The 15,849-nt window shown below is 40.6% G+C and overlaps 2 protein-coding genes across 2 annotated transcripts; both read right to left on the reverse strand.

Moving 5' to 3' along the window:
* Positions 1-5,493: 5,493 nt before the first annotated feature.
* Positions 5,494-8,459, reverse strand: LOC119578430. Its single transcript, XM_037926014.1, has 6 exons — positions 8,441-8,459; positions 8,205-8,361; positions 7,284-7,479; positions 6,598-6,936; positions 6,117-6,473; positions 5,494-5,693 (listed from the first exon to the last, which is right to left on the reverse strand). Exons 1-6 carry the CDS (start codon positions 8,457-8,459, stop codon positions 5,544-5,546), a joined length of 1,218 nt encoding a protein of 405 aa, XP_037781942.1. The 3' UTR covers positions 5,494-5,543.
* Positions 8,460-8,463: 4 nt separating this feature from the next.
* On the reverse strand, positions 8,464-15,111 carry LOC119578431. Its single transcript, XM_037926015.1, has 8 exons — positions 14,763-15,111; positions 14,341-14,467; positions 13,528-13,617; positions 12,766-12,918; positions 11,793-11,936; positions 10,982-11,098; positions 8,822-10,051; positions 8,464-8,694 (listed from the first exon to the last, which is right to left on the reverse strand). The coding sequence occupies exons 1-8, from the start codon at positions 15,017-15,019 to the stop codon at positions 8,464-8,466; spliced, it is 2,349 nt and encodes a 782-aa protein (XP_037781943.1). The 5' UTR covers positions 15,020-15,111.
* Between the last annotated feature and the right edge of the window lie 738 nt (positions 15,112-15,849).

Here is a 15,849-nt window from a genome sequence, read left to right on the forward strand (position 1 = left end):
ATTTAAAGAAATGAGTAAATTTTGAATAGTATATCATGTATATTAAAGTCCAGATATTGATGCAGTTGCCTAGCATTGTACGTTGACCCCAAGCAGATGGCTCCCATGATAGTACATCATTCACCATTAACTCTTTCAACCCTATACAGTGTAAATAAGTAATAAATACATATATTTTCACTTTCTCTGAATCATTACTGACTATTTTTATAATGTAAAGCACAATTTTTTTAAATAAAAAAATAAGTTCATATGTGGATTTTTGGCCATCTGTAAGGGGTTTGATATGTATTAAAGTACATTGTTAAAGGCTGTTCATGATAAAGATATAATGCATTAATTGAAAGCAGCAGAGACTGTTTTAAAAAGATATTTGTATGATTGTGTATGCAACAGATCCTGTGTTCAGTGCATATCACAGTTATACTGTTTTGTGCACTTTGTTGATGATGTGTGTGACAAGTGTGGGTATTATCAGATACTTTCAGGAAATTATCAGTATTTTTTTTTTTATTACTTTATTTTCTTCAAAGGAAGTATTAGGTAAATAGCTAAATGTATAGCCTTAAACCTAGAAGATAAAAAAACACATGGACTTGTGTATTTTATATATTAACCATGAGTATCCTTCATGATGATTAGCATGACCGCATGTGGAAATGGTAATATTATCATTTGTTTTGTGCTGGCCATTAAATATTTTTGTTTTACATATCAATCACTTTTGAAATTTTCCGAAAAAACATATTGTACAGTTTGTTAAGATGTGAAATTTTGAGTTTTTTGGAAAGCTTTTCATTAGCACAAAGATACTGAGACTGAATCTGCTGCTTTTTAGACCACTAAGTCTTACGTAATAATTCCAGATAAGAACCAGTTATCCTAAGAATTCCAAAGTGAAAATCAGAATGTGTTGGTCATGTGGATGTTTCATTGAATATTATAGCGAATGTATAAAAAGAAGGCAAAGTAAAGAGGAAAATCCTTTTCGTTTATAAGAGTGTTTTCACAAGTAATTTTTTTCTAGAGGAATGTGTGGTAAAGCATCAGCAGGATCTTTTGTTTTACAGTGCTGTATATATATATCTTTTCTTTTTAGTTTTGATTAATTAGTGATTATTGTATCCATTTGATTATATTGGATATCATTAGTTTAATTTAAGGTAAAGTATAATTATTTTAATCTGTGGATTGCAAGGCAGAGCTTAGTTTTTTTTGTTCTCTCTCTCTCTCTCTCTCTCTCTCTCTCTCTCTCTCTCTCTCTCTCTCTCTCTCTCTCTCTCTCTCTCTCTCTCTCTCTCTCTCTCTCTCTCTCTCTCTCTCTCTCTCTCTCTCTCTCTCTCTCTCTCTCTCTCTCTCTCTCTCTCTCTCTCTCTCTCATGAGATCACAGCACATTCCAAGCAGTTAGAAAGTAGTTCCTCTCATCCTTAAGGTCTGGTAATGTGTATGATTCAAAGGGAAAATGTTGAGTCAGATAAGAATTTGTCCATTTTATTTAAGAGTTCCTCTTTGTTAGTTTTTTGTTGGGCACTTTAACTCTATGTATTGATTTTAAACGGAATTGGCATATAAATTGTGAACTATGAAACTGAAGTTGTTAAAACTCATACCTACTTGCCAGCCTGGCCAGTTGCCACCGCCAGCCAATTTTCATTTGTTGTTTTTGAATTTATCTGGAAACATTGCACAGTTAATAGAAATTTATTATTAACACCAATTATCAGTTTAAGCTGCAGAATCAACTATCAATGCATTAAAAAGTTAACCAATTTATGTAGTGGTGAAGCATCTTGGGTTTATATGTGTGCTGGCAGCAGTCCACTAAATAACTAAGAAAGGGATTCAAGTATATGGTGTAGGCTTGAGGCAATCCTCCCTACTCACTTAGAGTTACCATTTTAGCAATAGAGAAGTCATCATACGTCATATAATGTCAATATCACCTGCATTTTAAAAAGAAAGAAATGTAAAGGACAATATTTATTGACCAGTTATTTTTCCCATGTTGATGTATCTGTATATTTTTGTATTTTATTCTCCAGGTATGTTCTGTATATTGCCCATAGGTGGAAATTATTATCATGGCACATTGTTAGACATTGTCGTTTTTTAAGCTTCAAATGCACGATGTTGAATTTAATTTATAGTTTCTCATCACTAGAACCACTTGACTTTGTAATGATCTTGATTATTACACAATGTCTTCGAACTGTGTTTTCAGATGTAATGATGTTATATCCTTTTTTAGTATTAGATTACACATTAATTTGATATTGTATTGAGTAATGTCTTTCCTTCAATTTCTTCACTTTTAACAACTTTTTTATTTAGTTTTAGGTTAAAGGGTTCAAACATATCTAGAAAGTATTTTGTACTGTAATTGGAAATTTCTTTTATTTAATTTCTGTGGGCTGATGGAGATTAATTAAGAGTTCATATATATATATATATATATATATATATATATATATATATATATATATATATATATATATATATATATATATATATATATATATATGATTTTTTTTTTTTTTTTTTTTTTTTTTTTTTTCCAACACCAGTGTTTTACAGCAAATATTGAGAGTTGGAGAAGTTTCCATCAGTTTTTATTTAGCTATTTAATTATATGAGGAAAGTTAAAGGTGTAGTTTTTACAGCTGGATCAGGGATATTTGTTTTTGAAGTCACTTTGGTAATAATCTTCTTCTGTCATGAATTTGTTATTGTATAGTTTGTACCCTTAGAATAGAAATGATGGTCCTGGAAATGTTAATTGTTAAAGATCGTGTGTTTGTTTGTTGTTCAAAGTTCTTCTCAACATATATATTATTATAATGCATTCTCAGATATTATATTTTTATCTCTGAACAATAAAGGAGAGAATCCATCATGTGTAGCTTTATTGCAGTTTCCTTTTTTGTGTGTAATGATAGAGAGGAGTGGCAGATCCATGATGTTTCCAAAGAGGGGATAAATGCATGACAAGGGGGGGGGCACAACCATCAAACAAAATAGCCCATAAATCAAACAAAATAGCCCATAAACTTGATTTGGTGGGAGTAGTATCTCCTCTAAAGGGGAGTTTTATCATTAGAGAAGCACTTCCTAAACATTCTGAAGCAAACCTGGCACTTACATGTTGAAAATGCCCCAGTATGCCACAATCAGAGTTGCAAGATTTAAGCATACACATGAATTCAGATGAATACAGTTACATTAAGTTATGTGCATATAATTTTAGCTGACATTTTGTTACTTATTTTGGCACAATGTAACCACACTGTTGCCTAAATTATTCTGTATACCCTGTTGTGGATATATAGTGGGGCAGCTGCCTCACCCCCTACCACTGACAGAGAGGAGGGTGGAAACTGAGTCCCACTGTAGGGAATTGCCCCTGACTTGGACCTCTGCCCTCGCTTCAATAAAATCTGCATGGTCTTTTCTTCTACGTCTCTCTTTTTCCTTCTCTTCATCCCCTTTTTCTGTCTACTTATCGTAATTATTAAGTAATTTTTACCCTTTCACCCAGTAATATTACTGTATTTTGAATATATTGCTTATGACCTTAGATGTTGACACAGCAGAAATTTGTAAATAAATAAATAGATATGTGATTAATGCCAAGGTGTAAAATACATGGAAGCACAAAAAAAAAAAGTTTAAAATCAAAAGAACAGTTTTCTTGCTGAGACAGAAGATGGTCAGTTAAATTCAAGACATTAATATCATTGAAGAAGTATTCAGTATAAAGCTAGATAATGCAATGACAATACAAAGTGAAACATATTTCATTAGCATGTGATACATTTTCTATTTACCTATATGATACTAAGTTCTGAAGCATATTAATTTAGGAGTTATGCTATTATCTTTAATATCAGTGTTATTAACAATGACTGGAAGTATACAAGTAATAAACATGGTAATGTGGACACATCACATTTATATTTACTAAAGCCAAACTATCTTGAAACATAATTACATAAATTTATATATGGATAAGGGATTATATAGTTCAGCATTCTACTATCAGTTTTAGGATGTGCATTTTATCCAGAGAGTGGTTAACAGAGAGAAAAAGATTCCTCTGAAATATAATACATTCCTTGCAAAAATAATAGTTATGTTATTCATTCTTATTAAATCCTGTTATCTACAGCATTTTATAGTGGATGCATTACTATTGTACATCATGGATAATAATTTAGTGGTAAGACCAAGTTGCAGTAGCTTTTCCTTTTCAAAAGTTCAATAGGCATTGCAACAGCATTTATAACACCTGTAATGAAGATTTCTTGGTTTTACATTAATATGCAATTCATGATTTTTTTCAGGTTATTAGTATCTAAAATCTAAAATTATAACACATCTATAATTCAGGTTGAGTATCACTGCATAATTACCACTAAGGTGAAAGTGTGATCAACTGCCACAATATTAAAAAGACATATAGCTCAGTTGTACATGTATTTAACTGAATAGCTTATATATTTTCTAACTGACTAAAAATTATTGAAGAAGGTGGGGTGTAAGATCATCCTTTTTTTTAACTGCCTTTTAATTATCATACCACATTTACAAGGTTTCTCTCATTTCTTTACTTCATATTACATCTTTTCTATAGGATGCAAGATGTATCATTGTCAAATCCTTTTTATTACATAAACCAATCCCTCACTTTTCCTTTTCAAAGACTGTTTGTCTTCAATCTCATTTTTTATCCCACATTTTGAAGGGTGGACTTCATATCATTGTCCTTTTCACCTATATTCTATTCTTTATATCCTGGAGCCTTGTACTTTTCCCCATGCTTTTTCATACTCGTATCTAAGGCAGTAGCTTCCCTCACTCATATCCCTCCCTTTCACTTTATCTTCACTATTCACTTCACTATGCATAGGCTCTATAATCTGACCTACCCTCATCCTCTTGCCACATTTCCTCAGTCTTCAAGATTCTACACAACATTCTTCCTCATTCTTGCATCCCTTGCACATCACTTACATTAATTTCCTCTGTCCAGTTCCTTCATCCCTTTCACAAGAACTGAACTTCCTCACACCATGCGAATTCCCTTCACATTTCCCTCACATCACGTCCCACATCCTTCAAATGAGGCACTAGAATCTTTCAGAACCCCAAGCCCCTTTCAATGTTCTAACACCACCTACGTCCATTCTACTGTCCGTAACACGATAACTACACTACCACTCTCTCACTCTTCGTCCTGTCCCTCAGGCTTCACTCACTCCTCACACGCCCTTTGATTCACCTTTTGTCCCTCAGGCACCTCACCGCCTCATTCACTCCTAAGACACTCTTTCTTTCACCCTTCTTCCTCCGGACCCCCTCATCGCCTCACTCTCTCCTCACACACCCCTCCTTTCATCCCTTTTCCCGTCCTTAAGGCCCCTCACTCACTCCTCACACACACACTCTTCCTTTCACCCCTCGCCCTCAGGCCCCCGCCTCATCACCTCACTAATTCCCCCACCCCGCCCCCGTCGCGTAACCTTCCCCCTCCCCTCCGCCTCCTTCACACTAGACTCTCCGCCGTATTCTTAAGGCTGGCTCGTGTATGAGGGACGGTTTCCGGGTGTGGTGGCTGGGCATCCCTACGTCCTCTCTTCCTGGCGTCGGATGCTGCTCGTTGCATGATTGCAGCCGCCAATGCAACGTGCGAGATCTGCAAGAGTAGTGTAAAGTAGATTTATTTTGCGTGTTTTTTATTGATAACAAAACTGCCTTAACTTGGGCCTGGCGATAATGTGGGAAGTCTCTCTCTCTCTCTCTCTCTCTCTCTCTCTCTCTCTCTCTCTCTCTCTCTCTCTCTCTCTCTCTCTCTCTCTCTCTCTCTCTCTCTCTCTCTCTCTTTCTCTCTCTTTCTCTCTCTCTCTCTCTCTCTCTCTCTCTCTCTCTCTCTCTCTCTCTCTCTCTTCACCTACCTACCAACTTACCTACCTCTCTGTCTGTTTGTCTGTCTATATCTATCAGTTTGTTCGTCTATTCATACCGCTCTCTTTCTAATCAGAATGGAGTGTACATCAATAAAAAACAATACCCATCATGTGAAAGGGGGAACCAAGCATGCAGGAGCCAAAAAACTTACATGTGAAAAAGACTGCGTGGCTCTGAGGGTCGGGCGGCTGGCGGGCTCCTTCTGCCTCTCCTGTCGGGCCGTCTGCGCCCTGTCGACGGAGCGCAGGCTGGCCGAACAGGTGCGGTTGAGGGAGGCCGGTCGGCGCCTCATCGTTCCCGGAGAGCAGGATGGGGACACTTCTACTGCTGCCATCTCCTGCTGGGAGGCAGCGCTCACTGCGGCACCGCTGCTGTTGCTGCCGGCGGTAGCGTGGGCGGCCGGGGGTAGGTTGACGTCGAGTGGGAGGCCGGTGTCCCTGGCGGGCATTTGGGCGTGGCTCGAGATGAGGCTGTGGATCGTTGGGCACTCCGCTGAGTACTCGAGTAGCTGTTGGGGGCAAGGAAAGCGAGTCAGAGACAGCTGGAATGAATGCAAAAGTTTTCCTAGTCATCACTAAGAAAACACCCACACCCACATTATACAAAGCCAGTCATGTCAGACGCCCTCCTACCCGAAGCCGAGCGGCGAGCGCGTTGTGACGATCCTCCTGCCGCCCGGCGTCCGTACCCTCCGTGAATGAGCGGCACTTAGAGAGCTTGGCCGTTTCGCGCGCTGCCGTCGGGCCGCCTAATGCACCGCTGCGAAGGAGTAACTGCTGCACCAGATCTGGCAGCTCCATCGAGTTCCTCTGCGTCTCCTTCAGCTGCTGTAGAAGGTCCACAACGCGCTGCAGCTCTGCCTTCCGCTTTTCCTGCGGCGTCTGGAAGAGTTCGTCCGGGGCGACGCCGGAGAGCGGCGGAAGCGTGCTCGAAGCCTCGCCCGCTGGCTCCACGCCGGCCTTCGGACGTCGCTGCGGAAGGCGGGGAGCGGCCGAGTGAAACCAAGACAGTATGTTCGGTACGAGATTAGTAAACTTGCGCCAGGTCAACAGAGGCCTGCGCGCTGGCCTGTCAGGGTCGAAAGCTTTACAATCGTAGGCGAAGGATTGAAAAAAATTCTACAGCCGTTTTTTTCTATGATTATCATATGTGCGCAGCAGTCATAGCAGTAATAAACAGATCTTTAAAATATTGTATAGTGTTAATTTTCTTAATTTTCCATATAATCTATAATCCATTACGTATACAAAGGCCCGACAAGTTGCAGACATTTTTCCATGAGATTTGTGACCCTCGAGCAAGGTGTGACGTCACTCACCCTGGCGACCTGAGGATCCGGAACTTCGTCGTCGAATTTGCCTCGCACGACCCCGCCGCGCAGGTCGCCGTTCCTGACCCCTTCTGCGCCGCCGTGACCCACCTTCGTCTTGCGCCCTGACCCTTGACTTCTATGCGGAGAGGCGCTCACGAGGGCTGACGCTGGAAGTGGACTCGCCATTGTCGCTGCTGCCGGACTGAGGTCACGGAGAGTCATCATGTTAATTCGCGTGATTGTTTTTGTTTTTGTTTTTGCGATTTTTTTTTGTTTGTTTGTTTCTTCGGGGCGAGGGGGAGGACAGCTCACTATATTTACATATGTCCCAGGCCACGTTTTCATTGATCAGAGGCCAATGACCTGTTGCATTTAGCCTCTCGCCCTCAAAGTCGCTATGATCAGAACATGGAAGATTGAGGCGGTAAGGCACAAGAAATATTGTCCGGGAATATAAATTCAACTTCTGAATGAAAGCATAGCAACGCGTGAAGCAAAACTGAAGTGAATGAAAGCAGTGTGTAAGAAATTTGATATGTGAATCAAAACAAGATGCGAATTGAAGCTATGCAAATTATAACATGTTGGAGATTAAACTCAGTAGCCAGATACATGTTCATAAAAGCTACGTTATTTTCTCGTGAGTTTAATCCATATAGAAGAATACTATATGAAGGCATATAAGAATAAGAATATAAGGTTGATGACTCTTTGCCATAAAACGATATATTCAAAAAATGAATCAAAAGTCTTTTAGCATAAAGTAATCTAGGATTTTATATTACAGATTCTTAATTGACAAATATTACCTGCCCCTCCTATCCTTCTTAACAACAAAAGCAACCTTATCCCAAGACAATAACATCCTTTTCATTATCATCCTCTCCACACAAAACACTAAAACGTATTCGAGGAAGGTTAACACACCTGTATGACGCAGACGACCTGTTATGGCTGTCGTCAGCGCGTCCTGCACTTCCTGCGGGAGTCGTGCCCGTGGCTGCGGAGGAAGTCACCTTGGTCCAAGGGCGCCCCGTCACCGCCTCCCACACCGCCTCCGCCACCTGTGCCACCGTGAAGTTCGCTATTCCTCATATTCTCCTTACTATTTGTGGTTAGACATATAGCTACATAGAGCACATGCAAAATATATCGACACATACAACATGCACAAAGGAACATTGAGTCAAAGATGACTGAAATCCAGACAAACAGATAGTATCTTTGCCTTTCGCTTCATGTCGAAAAAGATGAAGATGAAGGCTCCCTGCAGTCCGTTGAGAACCGTGAAGGGATACCAGCACGCGGGGATATCCGCGAACGCCGCTATGAATCCGGTGAGCCACGTGAGGCCCTGGATGACACCAAGCTTCACATAGAGCAGAAGTCTCACACGCTCCTTCTTGGCATGGCGAGTCTGCGGGAGAATAGGGCTAAGTGTTAAGTTTATTCATTAAGTGTCCATGGAAGGATTTGGGGAATGATGATATACACAACTGCGTGTTGATGTGTCTGTGTCATGGCATATCAAAGAGAAGTTGCACCTGTGCCACCTGGCCCGAAAAGCCGACTTCCGTTTTCTTTTCGGTTCCTTCTTTTGTGCTCTGTGACCTCACGTTGGCGTAGCGTGCTGCCTTCATTTGCCTGCAGATGCCATAAGCCGAGATGAGGAAGAGCACGAGGTTCTCCTGGACGATGGCGCCCACCGGCAGGAGGAAGAAGAGCGCCAGGCCGTGGCGGTTGTTGATCCAACAGAGCCGCGTCGCGTACTCCGGCCGGTAGTCCGGCAGGAGGTCGACCCAGTCCAGCAGCAGCGCCAGCGACACCACGAGCGCGGGGACCGTCCAGGCGTAGAGCGAGTAGAGGAGGTAGGTCCTGCCGCCGTCGGAGTCGCCGCGGTAGAGCTGGCTGCTGAAGGTGCGACACACGTCCACGCTCATCACGTTCATCCAGCAGAAGGAGGCGAGCCAGAAGTAGTGGAGGCTGCACGACAGGAACACGCACAGGCCGTGCACGCCCGTCTCCCTCGTCCCCGTCAGAAACAGGACGTGGGCGACGAAGAGGCAGCACGAGAGGGAGAACAGGTTCTTCCCCGGCAGGTTCCTGTGTCGCGGGACGAGCATGTAGATGGCTATGTGCAGCGCCAGGGCCACGAGGGAGACGCTCAGCACGACCAGCGTCAGGTACTGGTGGACGGCGCCGAAGGCCTCGGCATAGTGGCTCACGTCGTGGCAGATGAGGACATGCGTGTCATTCCTGGCCTCGAACTCCCCCTTGGCGTAGACCTTCTTGGAGGCGTTGACGAAGATGGAGCCGTCGCCTCGGGGCACATACTCCGTCAGGTTGAGGAGCCTCTTGGGGCACGAACTGTCCAGGAGGCTCGAGTTCGAGAGGGACTCGTAGGCCTCGACGTCCCTCTCGCAGCGGCCGGCCACCAGCCTGAACAGGTGGCCGCAGTGGATCTTGTGGCAGATCTCGAGGACCGGATCCCACAGCTCCGTGGCCTCGACGCAACGGCCGCCCCGGAAGTCCATGAGGACGCTGAAGCAGGGTGGGATGGCGTTATTTATGCCTTTTAAGTTATATCTAGTTCTCTTTCTTGGTTGGAGGCACTGAAGGAGGCCTTGGGAGACATTGGCGAAGTTACAACTGGCGCAGTGAGGGTTCTTATACGCCACTATGTTTTTTGTGCTTCCGTAGGTCATCATCAGAGAGTAGCTTTGACATTTCTCGAAGTCTATGGGATTAGTCCAGTCAGGATGACAACGGCGTATCTGTTGACAGAGAAAAAAAAACTAGCTTGAAGAGATGGCTCAGTTTCACGCCTCACTTTCAGGCAGTATTGAAAAGGATCCTTTCCACACATTACTACACATATCTGGAACAAGATTGGGGGGGGGGGGTTGTCAGCATTATGGTCAAGCCTAAGCGCACTCAAGGCCTCATTATTTAGACCTTGGGCGCACTATTTCGGTGAGCCAGACCCCGAGCGTTTTTTTTTTCAGATTTTTTTTTTGCGACTAGTGATTATATATTAGTCTACAATCGTTTTAGGATTTTCTTGACTAATATCAAACAGTTATAACGTTATTTTAACGTTTTAAAGCCAGGTTTGGTGCGTTTACGTTAGCTTCAAAACATTTTTTATGGACTTATAACTACATTACAATAAAATCACATTTATTGGTCAAATGTTTTAGATTTTGATTCACATTTTAGCAAGAAAGTTTTCCCGTTACGCATAATCCGTTTTCCTTGCTCGGATGAACTTTAGTTAGGCGTGATATCTTCGCACTGCCGAAAACTGCTTGATAAGATAGCAGAAAAAAATATTACACACAAAAGACTTTCAAAGGGAGATGAGACAGCTAGTGCGATACCCCTTGCCTCCCCTACACCCCTTGCTCGTTGTTGTAGTGTGGGAGGGCTTAGCAGGCAGAGACGGGATCATCCCTGCCTTCTCCCCTCTTCCTTTTCCTTCTCTCCCTCATCCCCTTCTGCTATCCAATTATCCTAATCGTTACCTCTTTTCTGCCCTTTTCGCCACAATATTACGACCTTTGATGTCTGGCACATTTATTTGTTTTAACCATTAAGCATTACCCCTTATTTTCAGTTACACATACATGTATATGCCAATACGTAAAACACGGACACCCACAACATACAACAACACATCTAAAATATTTACACAATGATCTTACTTGCCCCTCGACCGACTTTGGATACGAATTGTCGCCAGTGATTTCATTCTCCGGGTAGATGCACGGTCGGCCGCCGAATCGACTAGCGAACTCTTCTACGCTGTCAAATTCGTCAATCTGTTGAGACGACATTACAGAGCTCATCACAATTTTACCATAAAATAATAACAATAAACATGGAAAATGCCCGTGAGTAGAAGCGGGTGCTCGGAGACTTCCAAACCGGACGGAACCTCTAGCGACACGAGTCCATAAAGTAAACACGGCATCGTTAGCAGTACAAAACATGAATAATTATACAAAAACAAAATTCACAATGATAAAGATACAGTGCTCAAACTCGTTATACTAAGGTATTGCTGGTACTTTAATAGCTTAGATTCGCGGTAAAAAGAAAGAAAGAAAGAAAAAAAACGCTAGTGATCTTGATGAATTAGAGTGCCGACTGTACTTTAAAACTCTGCATCTCTATTATCATATATACGCATACATCATTATTTGTATCAACTGTCATCATGAGATGAAGATGAAAACTATATGCAGTGATCTGTAGACACTTTCTTTGTCCTCTTTAAATTCTAAAAGAATACCTCAATATCTTCTAGTGTACAAAATAGTACGTTACAATACGTATACTCGTAAAAAATCCACACACACACACACACACACACACACACACACACACACACACACACACACACACACACACACACACACACACACACACACACACACACACACACACACACACACACACACACACACACACAGACCTATCTACGCAGAGCTTGCAAAGTGGTCTTGGAAATACCTGGGAAGAGCAAGTGTGAATCTCTTGGTAGATTTTCCTCATCTCCTCCTCCTTCGTCCTATAAGTAAAGCGCTTCCACTCGCGGCGTCCTGGGTAGTAGGTCGCTTTGCTCATGAACTCGACCATCGTGAATTCCTTCAGGATCTTGCATTGGGGGACGAAACATGGCGATTTGTTATCTGGATTGGGTATGTCCGTGGTTATAATCATGGATTTCTTTCGAAAGGCAAAAACGAATTGGATTTCTATCTGATGGGAAGGCTAGGCCGGCTTGAGATGTTATATAATTCACTGTTCCGTTCTTAAATGTGGTGCGCTACAATATGCTGCGCACACGCACACACATACACACACACACACACGCACGCACGCACGCAAGCACGCACACACACACACACACACACACACACACACACACACACACACACACACACACACACACACACACACACACACACACACACACACACACACACACACACATACATATACATATATATATATTTTTTTTTAGTGCTCTGTCCTCGATAGGTCCTTTTTGGCATCACTTTCCTCCATAACACGCTATTCACCCCCTTTTACACGGAACTCAGGGCCATTTCCTGAGATGTCTGCCATAAATACAAGTGAGAGATCAGTCAGGGTGTGTGTATATACATATATACATATAAAGACATGTATATACATATATATACATAAATATAAAGTACACACTCACACACACACGCATATATACTGTGTGTGTATATATACATACATATATACATACATATATATATATATATATATATATATATATATATATATATATATACTATATAATATATCTATACACATAAAACATGTATCTATATCTATATTTATCTATTTATTGTATTTGCTTACATTCATAATCTAATCTTATTTTCAGCTAACGCTATACAACAGCAATACTGTTGATTACTTTTCCAAGTATTCAACATGGCGAATTTACCTCTTGCGTGTTGCAGATGATATTGATAGTCCAATTATGCAAGTCTGAGGCGTCATTGTTGCAAAAGGCGCAGTAGTAATTTACGTAGGTGATGTTGGTAGCCCTGGAGGTGACGGCTACATCCAGGATAAACGTGTAAGCTTCTCTCGTCACCTGCTCATTGCAAAGTAAATAACCACGAACTTAAGGCTATTTGTGTTCTACAAGGAAACTGCATCAGCAACGTATCTTTAAAAAAGAAAAAAAGCGGAAGAAAAAAAGAAAAAGGAAGAAAAAATGAAAGAAAAAAGTAAGAAAGAAATAAAGAAAGAATATATATATATATATATATATATATATATATATATATATATATATATATATATATATATATATCGATTGCTACGTATAATTTCTCTCGTGTTTACAACTAGTTACATTACATCATATCTCATATTGTAATACATTTTCTTACTACATTAAACACGTTTTCATATTGCATGATGAGCAAACAAAATTGATCACATGACATGATGTGATTTACGTGATTTATCACGTGATGTGATTTACACTAATATACACTTCAACAAATCACAAATAATTATCACAATCATTGGCTATCACTGTAGTTACATATAGAATTACTATTATACATTACTATCACTATCGTTATCAATACTATAATATACAACGTCCTGATGTCACATATCATAAACTTGCACCGCTGACAAAATTCAGTTGTCTCTCTGAATCATAATTGTTACAAAGACACATCAGACTCACGTTCTGTAGGCACATCCTCTCAACAGGGAGTCCGCGGTAGGCTGGTAAGCAGCTGTCGATCATGAGGATTCCAAGTGGCATTCGTGAATCCTGAAAAGTAACGAGCGTACAGAATTATGAAAAATGTCATAATGGTGCAAAATCTGACATAAAATAAACGGAAATAATAATAATAATAATAATTATAATAATAATAATAATAATAATAATAATAATAATAATAATAATAATAATAAATAAATAAATGTGTATATATATCATATATAGTATATATATTATATATTATACATATACATTGTATATTATATATATAAATATATATATATATATATATATATATATATATATATATTGTGTGTGTGTGTGTGTGTGTGTGTGTGTGGGGTGTGTGTGTGTGTGTGTGTGTGTGTGTGTGTGTGTGTGTGTGTGTGTGTGTGTGTGTGTGTGTGTGTGTGTGTGTGTGAATACGATTTTTTTTTAGAATAAACTACAGGGATTGCCTACTGTTAAACAATAAAAAAATTATGCATACACCTTCTTAGGAATCATTCCGACTTCCTGCTTTACTCTCATGTATGACACGCGTTTGTGGGTATATGCTTTAACCTGTATGTGTAAGAAGCAACATCAGTTCTTGACTGACCATCCTAAAAGACTGCCTAATACTCAACTGTTAAAAAGTACAAGCCCAGGTTACACAGGATCTCTGTTCGCGTGAATGAAGCCTCGAACGCCTCTTTTAAAACCATTAACCGTTTCGAGATAGTACTGGAAACTTGGTTTGATAAGACTTTCGAAAATATGAATATTTACCAAGGAGTGTATCTTCCTGCAGCTGAACCGCCCACTCCCTTCCTCTCTGCCGTCTCCCCAGTCTGCTTCAGCTTTGTCCAGGCAACAGTCGCCATAACGAATGCAGTCGTTGTCACAGTAACATAGCCTGGCAAAAGAGAAAGAAAGAAAGAAGAAGAAAATTATCCATTTAAGGGAATGAGAAACCAAAAAGGATCCTAAAGTCAGGCAATTTTTTTAATGTTTCTGCTCTGTTTCTTCTTTGCCTGTGCCTTTTTGGCGAAGTTTTGCCTGGCTTATTTGGATATTTTGCGCCTTTTTATGTTCTTTATTTTTAATTTTTTGATGCCTCCGTGTACCGCCAACTTACTACTCATTTTTTAATTCCGTGTTCCTGCTTCTTTTGATGAAATCGACCCAACCAAACTTTGAGAGGAGCTCACCTGAAGAAGTTATTGATAGACCCAGGCCTCATCTCATCGTCCACAGGCCGCTTCTTGCCGTCGTGCCAGCACTGAGAGTCCTTCTGCGAACAAGACGTCTTATACTTGATCATCAGCTCCACCTCCTCCCGTAGATCCTCCCACACCAGGATCTGCTCTTCTTGGCTGACCCGGGCGAAGGAGGAGCGTCCCTTCAGCATTAGGAAGAGGAGTCCTAGCAGGCTGTAAAGTCCTGGGCTACACCAGATGTGCGCCATCGTTGGGATGCATGTGTGGGATTTCTCAGTGAAGAAAAATAGATTGTGTCTTGTACGTCTAACTTTAACTCTGCGTTGTGTGTTTCGCTGATCGTTCTGTAAAATAAAATGACAGCATTGATAGCCATGAGTAAAATTTGAGCGTTTATTGAATGCGCGGTATGTGTGTAGCCACAAACCTGAATATAATGCATGTACTTGTGCCCCAGGGTTTATGACTCTACGGTTCTACAGAATTAGACAGGTATATGTACAGTTCCGGAATTATGTTTCAGTACACTTGATGGGTCCCCTGGCACGCCTTAACATAACGTAAATAGTTTTTTTTATGAATAAGGCGAAAACCCGAAGTTGTTTGTAACAGAGAGTAGAATATTAATAACCAGTATGTGCATTAGTATTTTTTTTTTTTTTAACTACTTAAGCCATTTGATCTTTCGTGTTCTTCAAATAAGTGATAGTACATATAGATGTACATCTATGTGTGTGTGTGTGTGTGTGTGTGTGTGTGTACAAGTCAATAATTGGTAATGGGTAACGAAATAGTATGTATAATTCGTTTCAGGGATATTGTTTTACATATAGATGTACATCTATGTGTGTGTGTGTGTGTGTGTGTGTGTGTGTATGTATATATGTATGTATGTATGTGTGTGTGTGTGTGTGTACAAGTCAATAATTGGTAATGGGTAACGATACAGTATGTATAATTCGTTTCAGTCAATCTCAATGCTCTTTATCTTGTGCAAAAATCTGATCACAATTTTCGCTATTATTATTCCATAAGTTTTGGCGTTTCTCTAAGGAGTCGCACCCTTAGAAGTCAGCCG

The sequence above is a fragment of the Penaeus monodon genome, chromosome 11, assembly GCF_015228065.2.
Source record: "Penaeus monodon isolate SGIC_2016 chromosome 11, NSTDA_Pmon_1, whole genome shotgun sequence".
NCBI lineage: Eukaryota > Metazoa > Arthropoda > Malacostraca > Decapoda > Penaeidae > Penaeus > Penaeus monodon.

Bases quoted from the DNA above. Each gene is read 5' to 3' on its own strand.
- LOC119578431 (XM_037926015.1), bottom strand. From the start codon at position 15,019: ATGGCGCACATCTGGTGTAGCCCAGGACTTTACAGCCTGCTAGGACTC. The intron at 11,937-12,765 runs GTAAATTCGCCA...CCCCAATGCAAG, and splicing joins TCATCTGCAACACGCAAGAG to ATCCTGAAGGAATTCACGAT. The intron at 10,052-10,981 runs GTAAGATCATTG...CTCTGTCAACAG, and splicing joins CAAAGTCGGTCGAGGGGCAA to ATACGCCGTTGTCATCCTGA.
- LOC119578430 (XM_037926014.1), bottom strand. The intron at 6,474-6,597 runs GTAGGAGGGCGT...TGCCCCCAACAG, and splicing joins CGCTCGCCGCTCGGCTTCGG to CTACTCGAGTACTCAGCGGA. The intron at 5,694-6,116 runs GTAAGTTTTTTG...CTACTCTTGCAG, and splicing joins CCACGCAGTCTTTTTCACAT to ATCTCGCACGTTGCATTGGC.